At 35.3% G+C, this 18,934-nt stretch overlaps 1 protein-coding gene across 2 annotated transcripts; it reads left to right on the forward strand.

The window, feature by feature from the left end:
• The first annotated feature begins 2,070 nt into the window (after positions 1 to 2,070).
• LOC135771152 (alpha-2-macroglobulin-like) lies at positions 2,071 to 17,198 on the forward strand. Of its 2 annotated transcripts, none has more exons than XM_065281246.2 (34): positions 2,071 to 2,224; positions 2,458 to 2,638; positions 2,752 to 2,908; positions 3,888 to 3,940; positions 4,050 to 4,070; positions 4,241 to 4,406; positions 4,499 to 4,583; positions 4,696 to 4,807; positions 5,883 to 6,003; positions 6,374 to 6,480; positions 6,574 to 6,744; positions 7,267 to 7,500; positions 7,608 to 7,820; positions 9,289 to 9,438; positions 9,655 to 9,780; positions 9,911 to 10,004; positions 10,633 to 10,768; positions 11,020 to 11,245; positions 11,321 to 11,450; positions 11,536 to 11,657; positions 12,076 to 12,127; positions 13,184 to 13,267; positions 13,359 to 13,535; positions 14,156 to 14,231; positions 14,325 to 14,481; positions 14,553 to 14,627; positions 14,709 to 14,871; positions 14,954 to 15,147; positions 15,235 to 15,447; positions 15,578 to 15,699; positions 15,973 to 16,054; positions 16,588 to 16,671; positions 16,781 to 16,886; positions 17,096 to 17,198. In XM_065281246.2, exons 1-34 carry the CDS (start codon positions 2,142 to 2,144, stop codon positions 17,131 to 17,133), a joined length of 4,311 nt encoding a protein of 1,436 aa, XP_065137318.1. In that variant the 5' UTR covers positions 2,071 to 2,141; the 3' UTR covers positions 17,134 to 17,198. The 2 variants fall into 2 exon arrangements, with proteins under 2 accessions (XP_065137318.1, XP_065137319.1); XM_065281247.2 differs by having other exon boundaries at positions 16,606 to 16,671.
• The last annotated feature ends 1,736 nt before the right edge of the window (positions 17,199 to 18,934 follow it).

An 18,934-nucleotide genomic window follows, 5' to 3' on the forward strand; every position in this document is an offset into this window, starting at 1 on the left:
AATTTTGTCCAATTTTATGTTAAGCAGTTCAAAATAAAATATGTCAGGTTTATACAGTATATATCTCACTTAATTGTATATACTCAATATTACTGTTGTGTAATTCAAAGAAAAACCATAGGCAGTGTTGGGGCATGGTGGGCCCTAGGTCTTTGGACTTTGCTTAGGGTCCCCCAAATGGTAAATACTCCACTGTTTGTGAGCAAAACCCAGTGTACTACATGTCCAGTAACTTATGATTTAAGATAGAAACAAAGATAACAAAATGACTTTTAAAAAATAACTTTATTATTAAATAAAATATAATAAAATAACTAATATTTATTGCTATTATGTTGTGCATGACGCTAATAAATTAATGCATTGAAGGATTGTCATTTTCTTCACAGCTTCATTCAAATGCATATCTTGTGAAACACATGGTGTCTAAAGATGATCATGTTATAGTTTATCTAAAAGATGTGAGAGAAGAATTGACAAGCATTTGTGTATTTTCTCTTGATTTGTTTACATTATTGTTTGATTATGTGATTGACTAATTGATTCAATTAAAACAGACAACCTTAGCTTGCATTTATTAAAACTACAATTATTATCTAAATTATTAGCTTAAATGGTTTTTATTTTTTTAGAGGCATTCAATCCTTTGAATTTACATTTAGACTTCTACTTTGATGCTGGTATAAGCTGTGATATCAAATTCATAAACATAATTTTGTCAATTAAAATGCGTTTGATAAAATTATAAATTCTAGTTTTACAATAGTTGTACCACCTGACACAGAAAGTGTACCAGTATTTGAGTAAAATTGACAAACTTTCCATTCTGCCATGAAGACCAACTGGGGTATGGTGGATGATATGATTTTACTGTTTATATTTGTTTACTTCTTAATAAAATGCCCATGAAAGCGATTGTACTAGCTTGACATTTGAGAAAATCGTTTTCAATTGTTGGACAAAGTTTTACAATTATCCCAAAATTCTAACAACTCATATTTGTGAAATTAATTTATAGGAAATGTTTTGAACATAAAATAAAGAAAGATTTTGAATTGGATACCAAAACAAAATTTGTATTTATTATTAAAAAAATTCTGAAAAGGTATTAAAACCAAGGTTTTATAAAATAGAGTGACACATGTCTTAATTGTGTCAAGTTATTTTTATAGTTAAAAAATGCCCCAGACTGTACATGGTTAAGACCCGTTTACTGTACATGTTTAAGACCTGTACAGTCATCTAATGCTAACATAAAGCCAGAAGAGCAATCCAACAGGCAAATTAAACCAAAACTCAAATCCAAGAATCACTGCTGAGATAAACAGAGCATGGTTCAGGATAACTAATAAAACAAATATGGAGATGACTGCTTAGAAATAAAGTTCAGTGATTATATAAAAGAAGCAATTTAATGACTTTGAAAAAGCACCGAACTGCTTATTATAATGGTATTTTTTACTGCCTTGATAGTATGCATATAAAACATGTTCAGAAAATAAACTCAGTTTCTCAGGTACAGTAAGTCTCTACATCTAATGTTAACCAACAAACACCTTTGTGGTAAGCTTTCAAAGGCCACAATATCTCTGAGTGGGTGTGCATGCATCTTGACATTAATTATCAGCCAGAGTCCTATTTGCTTAAACAGGGTCAAAAGTCAGAGTCTATGTGTATGAAGATGTGTAAGAGTGTTTTTAGAACACAAAATGTGTGTCATACTCCTAAAATGGTTTTGCTTTTGCAAGCTGTTGACTGAACTAAGCAATGCTATCAATTGACTGCAAATAAAATGCAGTAAAAAACAACATTTTTACATTCTTTGTTCATCTTCATAAAAGAGTTACATGTTTTTTATTGTATGCACAAATAAAACTACTGTGAGTTTTTACTTAAGCTGATCCTTTTCTTTATGTTTTACTGCTTTGATTTTTTTAAACAGCCCTCTCAAACACAGTTTTTTGTTTAAAAATACAAATATCTAGATATTAGTGCAAGATGTAAAACTGCTTTACTGTCATAGTTGACTGATTAATCAGATGGTCAATACAGATGTTTTTGAAGGACCTCCTTTAGCATGAGAGTCCCTATAAAAGAGACAGTCCAGACTCACTGAATGATCTGAATGATCGGTCATCATCATGGCTCTTAATGCTGGTTGTTTTTGGAAAGGACTTCTGCTGTTCTTTCTCCTGTTCATCTCTGTGAATGGACAAAGCAAGCCGTAAGTCACTTTAAATGATCTCTACAGAGGAACATTGTTTATCACTGTTTTGTACGTAATTTCACAGTATCTCCTGTGAGCTATTTTTCAGAATATAAGGAAAAACTACTTGATAATTATTAGGCTTGGTAAATTATTAATACAAAATAATGCCTGTTCTTAATGATTATATAATTGCACATTGGGCAGTAACAGTTTGGCGATTTGAGTTTAATGACAGAATCTCTCGACAGCTCTTTCATGGTGACATTTCCTGCAGTGATTGAGTCAGGATCCGAAGCTAAACTGTGTGCAAGTCTCCTGAAGCCCAATGAAAGTCTTGTAATGACCGTTCATCTAGTGAATGATGACCAGATCACAATATTACTGCAGGAGAAAACAGATGAAGAGTTTCATCGCTGCTTCAACTTTAAGGTTTGACATCAAAACAATCTGCATGATAATAAACAAGATCATAATGTATGTTTGATGTATTATCATCTTATTTCATTATTGTTAATGATGTGTTTGTGATTATTTCTCATCAGGCTCCAATGCTTAAAGGAGAATCAGTGCAGAAAATAAAGGCTGAAATTAGAGGGGAGTCTTTCACGATGACTGAAGAGAGAAAAATCATGTTTAAACATTATAATCCTTTGACCTTTATCCAGACTGATAAACCCATCTACAATCCAGGACAAACAGGTAAGCTTTGATTGTTTTAAAGACTAAACCTTAGAAAATAATGCAAAGCTTTCTGTACTGTAAGATCAGTGCAGTATTGGGGTCGTGGTCAAAAATATTATCATTCACTGAGTTAACAGTACTAAAATACTGAGCTTCACATGGCAGTCCTGTGGAAATCATGAATGATGCAATGTTTGTTTGTTTGTTTGATTCATTTATTTAAAGACCCCAAAAAATTGGTGAATACAGATGAAAGAATTACTGTATAAAGCAGGTTAATGGATGTATAAACCTATTAGTTTTTCTCAGTTGCTTAAACACATTTCTAGAAACTATTCCTCATATTCACAAAACAGTATGAACACAAATCCATAACCTCTCTCCCAATTTCATATTTAAAAAATGTTTATGTGCTGCTGCACATCCATGTGTGTGTAATAAGCAAAGTGTACGGGGTTGTTGTCCCATTTATTGGCATAAATTACTAACACGCTCTTTAATTAGCAAAAACAATATTGCGCCATTGACTTTAGAACTGGTTGTTGTTGTTCAATGGCGCAGTCTATTTCAATTGACTAAAAATAGCAACGCAATTAAACACAACTTGTTTCAGACGAGCACACTCATGGGCAATCAAAGGGGTAAAGGGGTTATTGCGTCAGGCTGCATTGCGTCATGCACTGCATTGCACCAATAGGGACCATTATCTCATTGTTGACAGAGTTAGCATTAGCAGCATTTTGCATCTGAACTCTTCATATAAAGCTTTAGTCATTAATAATAATATGTACTCTACTATTTATTTTTATTGTTGCTAGGCCTGTTGTTTTCTTAGTTGGGCAAAAGTCCCTTCAGGAAAGTCGCGCCAGGCGGCTATCTTTGCAAAATTAAGCTCTTTGAGTAAAAACAAGAGCTATTTAGGGACATTGCCCTGCTGACTGTAAACATTTTCTTATATAAGAGCTGAAATATCAGTTGTGCATTTCTGTTTTCACAGTGAACTTCAGAATTGTTACCACGGATACAAACTTTGTACCCCTTGATCAACAGGTCTGGAGTGTTTAATACAGAAAACAAATAATTGATTTTAAATACTTGAATCATTGTATAGCATTGTACATATAAAAGATTGCTTAATCACTTGCTTTTTTGTTTACAGTACAGTACAGTGGTGCTTGAGGTAAGAACACAAATGTCCCGTGGAGTCATTCATGACAAATATTAAAATCTGAATGTCTGATACTTGATTATTCACATATAGTAAATATCCTGATTAAATTATGTTCAGGATGTATGTAGTCATAGAATATAATTAAATATATGCACCATGTCTTTTTTGATATTCAACAGGACAGTCAAAATAACAGGATCGGTCAATGGACCAATATTTCCTCAACACGATGGATATTGCAGCGTTCTTATGATTTAAACCCTGAAGCACGTCAGGGCACGTACACACTGAAGGCTCACATTGGTGAAAGACTGATTTCACATTATTTTAAGGTGAAAAAGTATGGTAAGTTTACACAACAGACCAGAATATTTTTTTTAAACATAATGAATATGTCTATACAGTATTTGACTATAACTGCTGCCCTCGACTTCTAGTTTTGCCTAAGTTTGACGTAACCGTAAAAGTACACAAGGAGGTCAGCATCAGGGAAGAGGAACTGACGATTGAGGTTTGCGGAAAGTGAGTGGTTTTTATGCAGAACATGATAAAGACGTTCATTTACAGGGAAATGTATTCATTTTATTTAATTCACTACTCGGCTGTACATCGGTTGCTTGTATCTTTTCTACAGATACACTTATGGACAGCCTGTACCTGGTAAATCTTGGGTAAATGTCTGCCGTCATTTCAGAGACGTCATCCTTAAAGGCACGGATCCGCTGTGTTGGAATGAAACTACTGAGGTTTGTAATGCAGCACAAATAAGCCCTTTTCACACAGAAATTCCGTAAAATACACGTAAAATGCATCCTGGATTTTTCCGGAATAGTTAGAGTTTTTGTTCGTTCACACTGCCAAGATTACACGGCATCTGATGGTCCCGGAAAGACACGCGACATGTTGAAAGTCCCGCCCTCTCTTCTACGCAGCATCTGAAGTTTGCATATTATTTATTATTTCTCTCTCCAGAAACAACTCGCGTGCATTTTTGTTTATGATAAGACTACAAAGGAGCGCGTGAATGCACAGTTCTATTCTGGTGAATGATCTCAGCTTCAGAGTGGATATTTGACAAGCTCCCTGATTTCTGCTTTGATACAGTTTTCAGACATTTCTCATCGTGATTGTTTATATGCATTTAAAACCCGCATTTTGAGGAGCTGAACAATATATCTCGTTGGGATGACATGCGGGTATTTTCGTTTATTATAGCTCAAATGAGCACGTGACGCGATATTCTTTTATGCTGCTGAATGATCTCCGTTTCAACGCAGTAAGTGACGAGCTAACTTACCTGATATCCGCTTCAGTCTAGTATGCTGACATTTCTCGTAGTGAATGTTGTAAATCCCTCATTTTAAAGAGTTGAACCAACTTCATGTTGCCATGACACGCGCGTCCTCACTACGGCACGTGCGTCATTGTTTATGCGTCTCATATATCATTTCCTGATAACTGCTTCAATCTAGTTTGCAACATTTCTCGTGGTGAATGTTTATATACATGTTATCTCTCGTTGTAAGGAGCTGAACCATAACTTGTGTTGTGATGATGACGCGCGCGTCCTCACTTCGACACGCCCTTTATGGCATTCTTGTTCACACAGAGGGTTACCCGCGTATCTTACTAGGTCCTCTTTCCGGCAACGATCCCAGAAGATTAACGGAACTAGTTTTTGTTCACACAGACGCTTGTCTGGCAATTTTACGGGTATTTTCTGGGACCAGAGGTCTGTGTGAATGGGGTTATAGTGAAACAGTCATACAATAAAATGTGCAATCCTTAATCAATATGTGTGTATTTATTTATTACCATTAGATGAAAGAGACAGGCTGTGCCACACATACCGTCAATACATTGCAATTTCTAAACATGACATTGAAGCATCAACTGAAAGAATCTCTTGATGTTGCGGTGAAAGTAATAGAGGAAGGAACAGGTGAGCTGTACAGATCTGAACATCTGATTGATAAAGTATGCAACTAAGAATGACTAAATGGGGCTTTTAACATTTTATTGAAAAAACTGTGATACATGTTTACTGTACTACTGATATCTGTGCCCCTGCAAACCCAGTTACAGTCACACATTATGTGGTCATCCTTGATAATGTAAAGAACATTCTGTAAAAATATAACATTAATATCGTTAATATTGACTAAGGCCATGTCAAAGATTAAAATTAATGTGAAATTTTAATTTTGATGCTCCCAAGTATAATAGTTTCGCCTGGATTTCTGTTTCATTTTGAGTTTTTTGTATTATTTTACTAAGGCATGTGTAGTAATCATACATTTGTTATTTAACAGAAATCACCATGGAAAAATCTAAAAGTATATCTATCACTTATGAAATTGGCAAAGTCACAGTTTTAGGCCCCAAAACATTTGAACATGGATCAGTTATAGAAGGACAAGTAAGTCAAAAAACTGTTTGTCTTTGTTCAACACCATTAATATGTGCAAATATTGTTGATTTATTTGCACCATTGTTGATTTCTTTTCACCAGATCAAGGTTATAGATTTTAAAGGAACACCAATTCCAAACAAAGTTGTGTATCTCTTTGAGGGGGAGCGCTGGTCCCCAAATCAGCTCTTTAATCTCACTACAGATGACAATGGACTGGCAGCATTCTCACTTAATACATCTAGTCTGCCTGAAAGCGATTTAAGTCTAACGGTATGATACATTTGTGCTTATCCAGTTTAATCTGATGTTCTTTAAAAAATAATCTTTTTTTTATTATTATCTGCACTGTAAAAAGATTCCGTAGAATTTACAGTATTACTGGCAGCTGGATGCCAGTAACTTACTGTAAATTTAAATTTATGTTAATTACCTGCAACAGGTTGTTCAAAGTTAAATGAAAATTAAACATTAGCAAGTCTGTATCTTTACAGAATAAAATTAAAATAACAGCCTCAAGCAAAGCATTCTGGGAAACAAAATCTGAAAGAAAAACCCAGAAAAAGGTTGATGAGGATTTTTGGTTCCCAGAATGCTTTGCATGAGGCTGTTATTTTATATTTTTATTCTGTAAGACAAAGAATTGTTAATGTTTAATGTTCATTTAACTTTGAACAAACTGTTGTCAGTAAATAACATTAATTTAAATTTACAGTAAGTTACTGGCATCCATCTGCCAGTAATACTGTAATTTCTACGGAATCTTTTTACAGTGTGGTATTTATTATTATCCAGGCAAATATACATCCAGATTTGCGTTATCAAAGCCACAGGACACCTTACTTCTCTAAGGAGGGAGTGACAATTCGTCTGTTCCAGCCCAGCACTCCACACACCCCAACATTAAGTGAATTAAGTATACAGGAAATTAAAGATCCCTTAAAGTGTGATGCTGAGCTTCCAGTAACCATTAATTATCATTTCATTGGAGAAGCCATTGATAACTTCAACACTGACATCGTCTATATGGTGAGTATCAATACTACATGTTCATTATCAGTGTAGAGTTTCATAGAGATCTGTTTGACAGTATTAACTGGTCAGTTTGTTAACAGTGTGTTGTGTGTTTGTCTCAGGTCTTGTCCAGAGGTGTGATAGTTCATCATGGATATGAGAAGGTTGAAGTGAAGACTTCTAATGGAGCAGCGAATGGCACAGTGTCATTCAAACTGTCTGTTAAAGCAGATCTGACTCCAGTAGTGCAGATACTTGCATACTGTGTTCTGCCCAGTGACAATGTAGTTGCGGCGAGTCAAAACTTCAACACTGAAAAGTGTTTCAATAACAAGGTACTGTACATATACTGTATGCTGTATGTGCATATAGCCACATTATAGGCTACTAAAATGTTTTGTAATTTTTAACATTTAAGACAAATATAAACTGATCATGGGGCTCTGATCATTTTAACATGGGGTCTAAGAGAATTGACTTTCTTCTGAAGATAGCCTCCAGCAGCCAGTCGATGAATTGCAGTTTAAGTCACTTTAGTGTTGGCTTCACGACAGAGACCGAAAGGTTGCCCCTTGGTCAGTTGGTATACAAGAACAGCTGCTGCAAAGACACCACTTATTTTGCCCCATTCTCGCATTTGGGCATCTTCATCGGTTAGGTTAACTTTGGTTATCCCAGCCTGCTTTTGATCCTTCCATTTCTCCTGTATGTTCTGCTGAGTTAAACCAGTTTGAACCTATTTCTTTAATAAATTTTCAAGAAAATAGGTCCACAAGTTTACAACGAATGCTAAAACACCTGTTGGAAAGCATCTTTTGCAGCGATTTTTGTGTGTGCATATCAGTGAACACCCCTGACCACTCTGTGAGTTTCACATCTTTGTAAACAAAAGTTGAATGCATTTTAGGAAGGATTGTTCCAGTGCACCTATCAACCCATTGTAGAGGTGGGAGGTGATACAACAGAAACAAAAAATTCTCGGGCCAGCATCATATGTCCAAATTTCAATTAAAACCGTTCCGTTCTATTTCATCATAAACAATCTGAAAACAGGGCTTTAAGTGTAAAATACCGAACTTGTCCTTTAAGCGATACAAATTTTTCCTTGAAGCCTTGGGTAAAAAATCTTGGAGTTATCTTTGATAATGGTCTAAAATTTGAAAACCAGATTAATTCAGTGGTCAAATCCTGTTTCTTTCAGCTTCGACTACTAGAGAAGGTTAAACCCATTCTATCTAGTAGAAATTTATAACAATTAATTAATGCTTTTATCATATCTAGACTAGACTACTGCAATTCGCTTTACGTTGGGATTAATCACTCAGCCCTATCTCGCTTGCAGATAGTCCAAAATGCAGCTGCTAGGCTTGCTTTAAACAAACAATTGACGTCATGTAGTTCAAGGCAAAAAAAAAAAAAAAAAAATGGCAGCCTATACTCAAAAATAGCCTCAATGTAAGTCCATTAAGCCATACAAGTCTATATTGGGCAGGGTACCTTTTATTTTTAAAGGATACTGAAAAATAAAAATTCTGCATTTACTCACCTGCGAGTTTTTCCAAACTTGTAAAATGTCTTTGTTATGCTGAACATAAATTAAGTTAAAAATATTCATGGCCAAACAAATCTTAATATTTTAAAATTTCTTCATTTGTGTTCAGCAGAAGAAAGAAAGTTTAGAAAAAGAATCTTTTATTTCTGAAATTTAATGATTGGTTCTTTTTTACAAGCTGTAATGACTAAGAATACTGTATATCATTTACGATATGTAAAATGACACAATACTAACTTATGTTGTTTCAGGTGTCTCTTCAGTTTTCTCCTGCTACAGCAGTTCCAGGTGAAGCAAACACAATACAGCTGTCGGCTCAGCCTGGTTCACTGTGTGCTCTCAGTGCTGTAGATAAAAGTGTTTTCATCTTGGAATCAGGAAAACGTCTGGATGCTGATAAGGTGTAGATGCTTTAAAGTGCATGTATAGTACATGTTTATTTTTCCCATGTCTTTAACATGGTATAAGAAAAAATGCTCTTTCGATTCTTAAGTTCTTCCGTCACTTAATCCAAGAACCAGTTCTGTATTAAAGTCTGATGCTGAAAGACACACAGACTAGAAGTGCAAAAATGTTACAAATCAGAGTGATAATGTTGGATCTTGCTCCCATCACAGATCTTCGACCTGCTTCCAGTGCAGTCAGTCTCACATTATCTTTACAATGTTGAAGATGAACAGGGGTGTTTGCATGTGAGACCCCGCCGAGCCTTGGAAACAGAAGGTGCCTATGAAACCTTAAAGGTAACTAGTGGCTGTTATGACTGACAGTAATGTTATTAATAATCAGGAGGCTATTTACATGTATAAATTAAATGCTTGTTTTGTTCAAAATGTATATTTTTTATTTATTTGCATTTTTACTGTTTGACAGAGAGTGGGACTGAAGATGGCAACAAATCTGGCTATTCAAATTCCTCGATGCCTGACATTCAGGGGCTTGAATTATCACAAATACCGTGATTTTGGTACAGTACATAAAATATTTTTATGCTCTGTGTTGTTTAAATATAAGGGACATTTGTTTTGAAATAGTTGCTGATATAATATGAGTGAAAATTATACAGTATTCACCATTATTGCTCAATAGTTCTGTACTGACTTCCTGTTTCAGTTGAAATTACGCCTGTGTCAGACAGGTTAGCTTAAGTAGCTGACTTGTTGCCTCGCTGCCCAATCAGGCAATGACATAAACATGCAGAGTTTTTATAATAAGCATGATGATAATACATAAGATTCCTACTTAGGTGTTTTCAATTATTCCTCATGCACACACATGCATAGATTTGGGGGACATGAAAGGAAGCGAAGGATAGATCAATGCTGCCTTCAAAAATCTTTTATTATTAGACCTTTAACAATAAAGGTTAAAATAGTCAAATCAAAGTATCATTATTATTGAAAAGTGCAGGTGGTTTTAATTTTATTGTTACTGTAGCTGGACACTAGAAATGCCAATATCATGACTGTGATCTTACAGTACTTATACAAGTTACTTGACATCAAGTTAGGCATTTTACAAGTTGCTTGTCAGATTGTATGATATAATCCTAGTGAGATCTTGTAACAAACAACATGTGTTTTTTATTATTTTAGTGATGTATCGCCAACATGCTCCAGTACCTGTTATGGCCTTAGAAAGAAGTTTATCACCAATGTCAAATCAAATCGAATCAGTGACAGTTCGGACCGTCTTTCCAGAAACATGGATCTGGCAACTTGCTGAAGTTGGGTTAGTGAATATGTGTGTTTTCAGTCATGTGAACAATCAATTCTATTGAAATCATCAAGAACGATTCTTTAACATATTATTTCACCTTATGCTTATTATTTATAATAATATATTACTGCACAGGAGACAAAATCTTTTGATTATTTTGGATTCCTATTGGATGTTTTCTGTTCTTTAAGTTCAGTGCTGTAACTGATTTAGCTTTATTGAGCTTTACAGCAGACTGAAATATTGTAGTAATTCCACCACAGGGACTCTGGATCAACACAGGTTCCTGTCAAGGTTCCTGACACCATCACCACCTGGGAGACGGATGCCTTCTGTCTGTCCTCCAAAGGTTTGGGTTTGGCTCCTCCTGCTCAGCTGACAGTTTTCCAGCCCTTCTTCCTGGAGCTTTCTCTGCCTTACTCCATCATCCGTGGGGAGATCTTTGAACTGAAGGCCACCGTCTTCAACTATCTGTCCAAATGTATCATGGTGAGATTTCTGTGAACATCTTCTCATATTTCTGTTATATCAAATCTGAAGTAATCCTCCATCTTTCATGGACAGGTTAAAGTAACTCCAGCTCCATCTTCAGACTTCACTCTTAATGCCTCCTCTGATGATGACCAGTATTCATCCTGTCTGTGTGCTAATGGAAGAAAAACCTTTAAATGGATTCTCACTCCTTCTGTTCTTGGTCAGTTTGTTTAATCTGAATCAGTGTCTTGTGTTTTTGTAAGTATTTCATCAGTGGAGATGATCATGAGTTGTTTGTTTTGTAGGAGTGTTGAATATAACAGTGAGTGCAGAGGCAGAGCAGTCACAGACTGTGTGTGACAATGAGATTGTGAGCGTGCCAGAGAGAGGACGCATTGACATAGTTACTCGAAGTCTCCTTGTACAGGTGAGCTCATCGCCAACAGATCTCACATATAATTGGTCTGTGTGTGCCTTATATTAAACCTAAATATGAAAATGATCTCATCATTTACTCACTCTCATGCCTTTCCAGTATGTTATGTTCTTATGTGGTATTCAAAGCTCCAAAAATTTAGATATCATTAAAAGTAATCCAGAAGACTCCAGTGGGTTAATATACTGTATGTATTTTAGAGTGACACATGTTTTCTATTAATTGTTTTATTTTATGAACATATTGTAATGCTTCAGAAGACATATACAGTATATTCACATTGGAGTCATTGGATTATTTTATTGATCCTTTTTGGAGCTTCAACAAATGGAATTGCGTAAGGGTGAGTATATATATTTTAGTGAACTATTCCTTTGAAATATGTCAATGTTATTATTTTCTACTGTAGGCTGAAGGAACTGAAAAGACGGAGACCCACAGCTGGTTACTGTGTCCAAAGGGTTTGTCTGCACATATTTGTCTGGGTTTTTTTAGTCCCATTTCCAAATTAATCTTGCTAGTTGCCTCTTTATTAGAGAAAATTTCACCAATATGATAACCGATTATTTAGACTGATATCTGCTGATAATGATGCCAATACCCATGGCTGGTGGTTATATTAACTAAATTCTGAAGATCAAACTTTCGAATGTTATTCAATCATACACTCTTAAAACGAATGTGTTAAATTAACACATCTTGTGTCTAGTTAAGGACAACACACCTAGTGTGTTGTCCTTAATTTAACACATCTCTGTGTTATTTTTGGAACAACACACTTTGTGTTGTTTTAACACATCTTGTGTTGTCCCTTTTATTTATATGAACTCTAAATCAACAGAAAATGACACATAATGTGTTAAAATTAACACATAATGTGTTAAATAGTTTAACACAAAGCAATGTGTTAAAATTAACACACCCTGCGATGTGTTAATTTTAACACATTGCTTTGTGTTAAACTATTTAACACATTATGTGTTGTTTTTAACACATTATGTGTCATTTAAGTTCATAAAAAATAAAAGGGACAACACAAGATGTGTTAAAACAACACAAAGTGTGTTGTTCCAAAAATAACACAGAGATGTGTTAAATTAAGGACAACACACTAGGTGTGTTGTCCTTAACTAGACACAAGATGTGTTAATTTAACACATTCGTTTTAAGAGTGTATAATGACCCTTAAGGTTGAACATTAAACTAGTGATTTTTCACATGGATTTTTTTTATTTTATACACAGAGCTTAAATTCATTGCACTTCTTGTTCTCTTTTGATGATCAGGATGTATCGGCCATGACTATCGACTGTTAGTCGAACCGATAGCTAATAGTGTAAAAAAAACTGCAGAAAAATAAGGTGTATGTTACTATCTGTATATTGCATCCGTCCTTCCCAAAAGTTAGGCTCAAAATCAGCTTGCTACTTTTAAAAGTGAACAAACTATTTCTGAGATAAACATTATTAGTGTTGTTTTCCTGATCATTGACATGTTTTCATTTTTCTGTTTTAAAGGTAACAGTCTTTCAGAAGAGCTGGATCTGACGCTTCCTAAAGATGTGATAGAGGGATCAGCAAGATCTTCAGTTTCAGTGATTGGTAACATTTACTGTAGATACACAAACAGAAATTAGACGTTACATTTGTGACATTCAATTTACAATAAAAAAAAATAAAAATTCTGTTGTAGGAGACATATTGGGTCGTGCACTGCAGAATCTTCATGGATTATTACGAATGCCGTACGGCTGTGGAGAACAAAACATTGCTGTTCTGTCTCCCAATATTTACATTTTACAGTATCTGGAAAACACAAAGCAACTCACTTCAGCCATCAGAGAGAGAGCCACAGGCTTCCTGAAGAGTGGTAAGAAAAAACAAATCATGGATTTGATTCATGCTTGCATCAAAATGTTGTTTAACCCTGGAGAACCCAAGAACCTTTCTCTTAGCATCAATTTACATTGGCCAAATTTGACCCGGGGGTTCTCCAGGGTTAAGGGATAATGGCAGCCAGTTGTTACTGCAGAAATAAGCCCTGACAGTACACGAGCCCCTGTACATTATCCCACTTATTACATGGCTTTTTACCTCATAAGTAAGGTAAGGAATATTAAATATTGACTTGAAATATTTTATTAGTTCATTTTTAACAAATGCAGACCTTCTATGTGGAAAACCCGTTTACTTTTTGTTTTAAGATAAGACAGGACATTCAAAAGTCACAAACACACTATTTGGTTAAATAATTTGTAAATATGATGTCATATATGTTATATTTATATTAATTTTTTGTGTAATATTAAACTGTACTTGTCAAAATGATTTACAGTATCCAGGTTACTGTGTGTTATTAGTTTTGAGCGGTAATTAGTTGGGAATAACAAACCTCCAAATGTTTCCAATCAAAATCAAACATTCCAATGAGTGTAATAATAAAGATTAATAGTCATTGTTTCACTGTTCAATCACTGTCAAACTAAACAGGATATCAGAGACAGCTGAACTACAGACATGACAGTGGTGGATACAGTACATTCGGCAGTGGTGAAGAGAATACATGGTGAATATTTCATTTTAATTTTCTCTAAAATATATTAGAGTGATCAAGACTATTGATCAAAAACTGATAAATCTCCAATTTCCAAACCTCCAGGTTGACATCTTTTGTCCTGAGGTCTTTTGGCAAAGCACAGAAGTACATATACATTGATCCAGATGTTATTCAAAGTGCAAAGGATTGGTTAATAAGCAGGCGCAGTACAGATGGTTGTTTTATTCAACAAGGAAGTTTGTTCAACAACAGAATGAAGGTACGTGATTGAAGATTTTCATGATAAATTTACTACAGTATGTCGCTTTATTTGCTTCTGTGTCTCTACAGGGTGGAGTAAATGATAATATAACCATGACTGCTTACATCACTGCATCATTACTTGAACTGGAAACTCCAGTCACAGTAAGTACATCAACAGAGATCATAGTATAAACTATAAGATGAATCACACTCACTTCTGCTGCTTATCTGTTTGTGTTTCAGGATCCTGTGGTCGCTCAAGGTTTGTTCTGTTTGAGGTCCATCATTGGGAATCTTAAAAACACTTACAGCACTGCGCTGCTTGCCTACACTTTCAGTCTGGCGAATGACACGGACACCAGACAGCAGCTTTTAAAGGAACTGGAAAATCTTGCCATTTCAGAAGGTAAAGACATTTGTGTATTCTTGAATGTCAACAATATCTGTTGTTTTATCTGTTTTTTATTCATATCTCTTTGGTCCTAAAGGGTCTCAGCTTCACTGGTCTCAGTCAGGATCTGTTGATGATTCTGGTTCTCTGTCAGTGGAGATCAGCTCATATGTTCTGCTAGCTGTTCTCACTTCAGATTCAGTCACTACAGTTGAGCTGGGTTATGCTAACAGGATCGTCAGCTGGCTTGTCAAGCAGCAGAACGCCTATGGAGGATTCTCATCTACACAGGTTAATCATATTAATAAACATTTATGTTTGTTAATATTACCCAGAATGCATTTCCATGTTGTAATGATGATGTTGTGATGTTATCAGGACACAGTTGTGGCTCTTCAGGCTTTGTCTTTGTACGCCACCAAAGTCTTCAGCTCTGATGGTTTCAGTACAGTGACGGTTCAGTCAGCAGGAGACTCTCACAACTTTGATGTGAATCAGGACAACAAGTTACTGTATCAGGAGAAGAAACTGACCAATGTTCCTGGCAAATACAGTATTGAAGTGAAAGGCTCGACCTGTGTGTCTGTGCAGGTCAGAAACTCCTGATACATCTTAACATTAATATAAACACTTGGCATATCTCTGTGGTTTAACAAACTGTATGTGTAATGATTTATGAATTAGTTTGTGTTTGTATTGATTCTTTCTTTCTTTCTCTCAGATGGCTCTGTTTTACAACATTGCCACTCCCACTGAAGATAAAACATTGACCGTTGAAGCTACGCTTGAGGCTGATTGCAAAAAATCATCCACACAACCACAAAATTTGAAATTTACAGTCAAGTATGAACACATCTGAGTAATAAAAGAGATGTTTATGGCTTTAGTTTCTCTAACAGACACATGTGAATAGCTCAAACTGGTCTGTAGTTGACCTATATAACTTCTTAATAAAAGCACAACCGACAATTTGAAGTGCAATTGCATATCTCTATTGCTAAGGTAACCCCAAGATATTTTAATGACCGATGCTTTATTAGTAATAGTAGTATGTTTTATATTTATTAAGGAACCAACTATTTTGATTATTTTTGTTTCTTTATTGATTTTTTGCAGATATAATGGTCCACATGAAACTACTAACATGGTCATTGTGGATATTAAGCTCTTATCAGGATTCACAGCTGACACATCATTGGTGGGTTTGAATTTATAAAGTGATGAATCACAAACTTTAAAGTTATGAGAGCTTAGGTCTCAAAACACATACTCTGCGTCTGAATTTTTACTAGTAAACTACAGTAAAGCTCTTCTTGTTTTCCTTGTAGTTACTGGAGCTCAGTGTTTACACTGTCACTGTAACACTGTTACAGTTGTCACTGCAGTGTACACCTTTGCAACTAGTGTTCATATCAGTACTTCAAAAATACATGGTACTATTTGTATACATGTATACATACTTGAACCAAAATGGTTCATATAAGGACCTTTTTAAAGGGTATTGCCTGAGTTAGCTTGGGTCTATTTTGGAAATTTTTCTGACAGTGTAGAGCGTTGTGTTAGTAGTCAGAGGAAACACACATACTGGGAAATGTAAAGCTGGAATGAACTTTAAGTAGTTTTGCATAAAAGCTTCTGCCAAAAGCATAAATATAAATATAACAACACAAGAGAGATTACTTAACAACAATTAAAATGACTTTAATAATAAAAATAATTTCTGCCTCACAGCTTGCCGCTGCTCCTCAGACATTTGGATCACTTGTGGAGCGGGTGGATACTAAAGACGATCATATCCTTTTATATCTGAAAGAGGTGAGAAAATGAAATCATATTTTGACCATTTATATAATTTATTCATAATTTTTTTTGTCTATAATGCCAATGACTGAGAGTTTGTCTTTTTCTGTTAATTCTCCTGCAGGTTCCAAAAAATCTCCCTATGAATTATGAGATACAATTAAAACAGATTCTTCCAGTCAAGAATCTCAAGCCAGCTGTGATCAAAGTCTATGATTACTACCAAACAAGTAAGATGTAAATTCATTTTAATCATACATTTAAAGAAGTCAAGTGTCTGTGCATGGTTTGCCAAAACACAACGGTTTGTCCTATTTGGCTTTATTTAAAAGTATACTTTATACATTATTACTTATTTAAAGTACAGTGATTGTATCTGACACCTGTTATTATTTACAGCATCTCTTTTCTCTGTGTTAAATTTCTTTTTTTTCTTCAGGTGATCACTCTGAGGCCGAGTACTCCTTCCTCTGTTGAAAAACTAGGATTTAAGCTTACTGTGCACCTTGGATAAAGTTTAAATAAAATCACAAATATTTGAATGTTGTATTTTGTGTTTTGTTTGGTCTTAATCATAGGCACAAAACTACTTCATGAAAATGTTAAAAACTTCTGTTTACCCTCTATAACTCACACATGAGCCCAAATTTCATTAAGCCCCTGAAACGTCTCGGTTACGTATGTAACCCTTGTTCCCTGAAGGAAGGGAACGTAGACGTCACGTCGTGACCAACGAATTGGGAACTCGCTTAGAGAGACCAATCTGCTTCGAATACTACTAAAACGCCAATGAACTTGGCATTGAGATATTTGCATAATGCTGGCGCCGCCCCGCCAGGTGCGTATATAAGCAGCAGGTGCAAAAATGGAAATTAGCTTCTTTTCGCTGAGAAAGCCGGAAAGTGTGACCGGCCGTAAACCATGGATTAAAGTTTTCCGTCGCTAGACGGATTTCCGTCATTTGAAAAATTATTAAATTCACTTTTCATGGCGCTTCAATACCTCACTATTAGAAGACCCCAACTTTACAACCCTTATAAGGCGAGAGTGGGCATTCTTTCTGGAAATGAACGACTCTCCAGACACCTCACCTTCACTGTTATGGGAAACTGGTAAAGCCGTAATCCGAGGGAAAATTATATCATACTCTTCATATAGGAAAAAACAGCAACAACAATTGGAAAATACATTAGAACAAAAAATCTAACTCCTAACAAATGAAATATCTCACCATCCCAGTGAACCAAAACAGAAGGAATTAAAAGAACTCAAAATACAAATTGATGATATCATACAGAAAAGAACACAATTTCAAATTCAGCAACTGAAATATAATGGTTTTCAATACAATAACAAAGCAAACAATAAATACCTAGCAAATCTACTCCAATACAAGAAAGAGAAATCAATCATCCCAGCCATCTTAGACACCACAGGAAATATTAACCAAAACCCACAGGATATAAATAATATGTTTAGAAATTTCTATAGCAATCTCTATTCCCCCACTCACCAACCTACTCAATCAGAAATCAACACTTTTTTGAATAGTCTGACATTGCCAAAATTAACTTTAGAACAAACCAACATTCGAGACGCACCCCTAAGCATTAATGAACTTACTAAAGCACTCAATAAAATTCCTAGCAATAAATCTCCCGGGCCAGATGGACTACCAGCTGAATTTTACAGACACTTTTGGGATATATTATCACCACTATTTAACAGAGTAATTATAGAAATAAAAAAGTCATCCACCATACCCACACACATGAATACAGCAGCCATGACATTACTACTAAAACCCAACAAAGATCCATCTCATCCCTCAAGCTACCGACCTCTCTCATTATTAAATACTGATTTGAAAATTATCACCAAAGCATTAGCAACCAGAATAGAATCAGTCACCCCCACAATCATTCATCCAGATCAGACAGGTTTCATAAAAAATAGGCACGCTACAGATAATGTCCGTAGACTTTTTAATTTATTTAATATATCACAAGAAATACAACAGAAAACAATTATCATTTCACTTGACGCAGAAAAAGCCTTCGATAAGGTAAACTGGGCATTTTTATTCAATACACTTCACAAGTTTGGTTTTGGAGAGTCGTTCATCCACTGGATTAAAATACTGTATTCATCACCCAGGGCCACCATCACCACCAACGGAATTACTTCACAGAGTTTCACACTACATCAGGGCACCAGACAGGGATGTCCTCTCTCGTCCTCCCTCTTTGCCATTTTTATTGAACCTCTCGCAGCAGCA

This window comes from Paramisgurnus dabryanus, chromosome 8, assembly GCF_030506205.2.
Source record: "Paramisgurnus dabryanus chromosome 8, PD_genome_1.1, whole genome shotgun sequence".
In the NCBI taxonomy this organism is placed as follows: Eukaryota; Metazoa; Chordata; class Actinopteri; order Cypriniformes; family Cobitidae; genus Paramisgurnus; species Paramisgurnus dabryanus.

What these genes read in the sequence shown, in the direction of transcription:
- LOC135771152 (XM_065281246.2), top strand. Translation starts at nt 2,142, where the DNA reads ATGGCTCTTAATGCTGGTTGTTTTTGGAAAGGACTTCTGCTGTTCTTT. An exon ending in ATCTTCAGTTTCAGTGATTG is followed by an intron (nt 13,268 to 13,358) that starts GTAACATTTACT and finishes ATTCTGTTGTAG; the next exon opens with GAGACATATTGGGTCGTGCA. An exon ending in TCCTTTTATATCTGAAAGAG is followed by an intron (nt 16,672 to 16,780) that starts GTGAGAAAATGA and finishes ATTCTCCTGCAG; the next exon opens with GTTCCAAAAAATCTCCCTAT.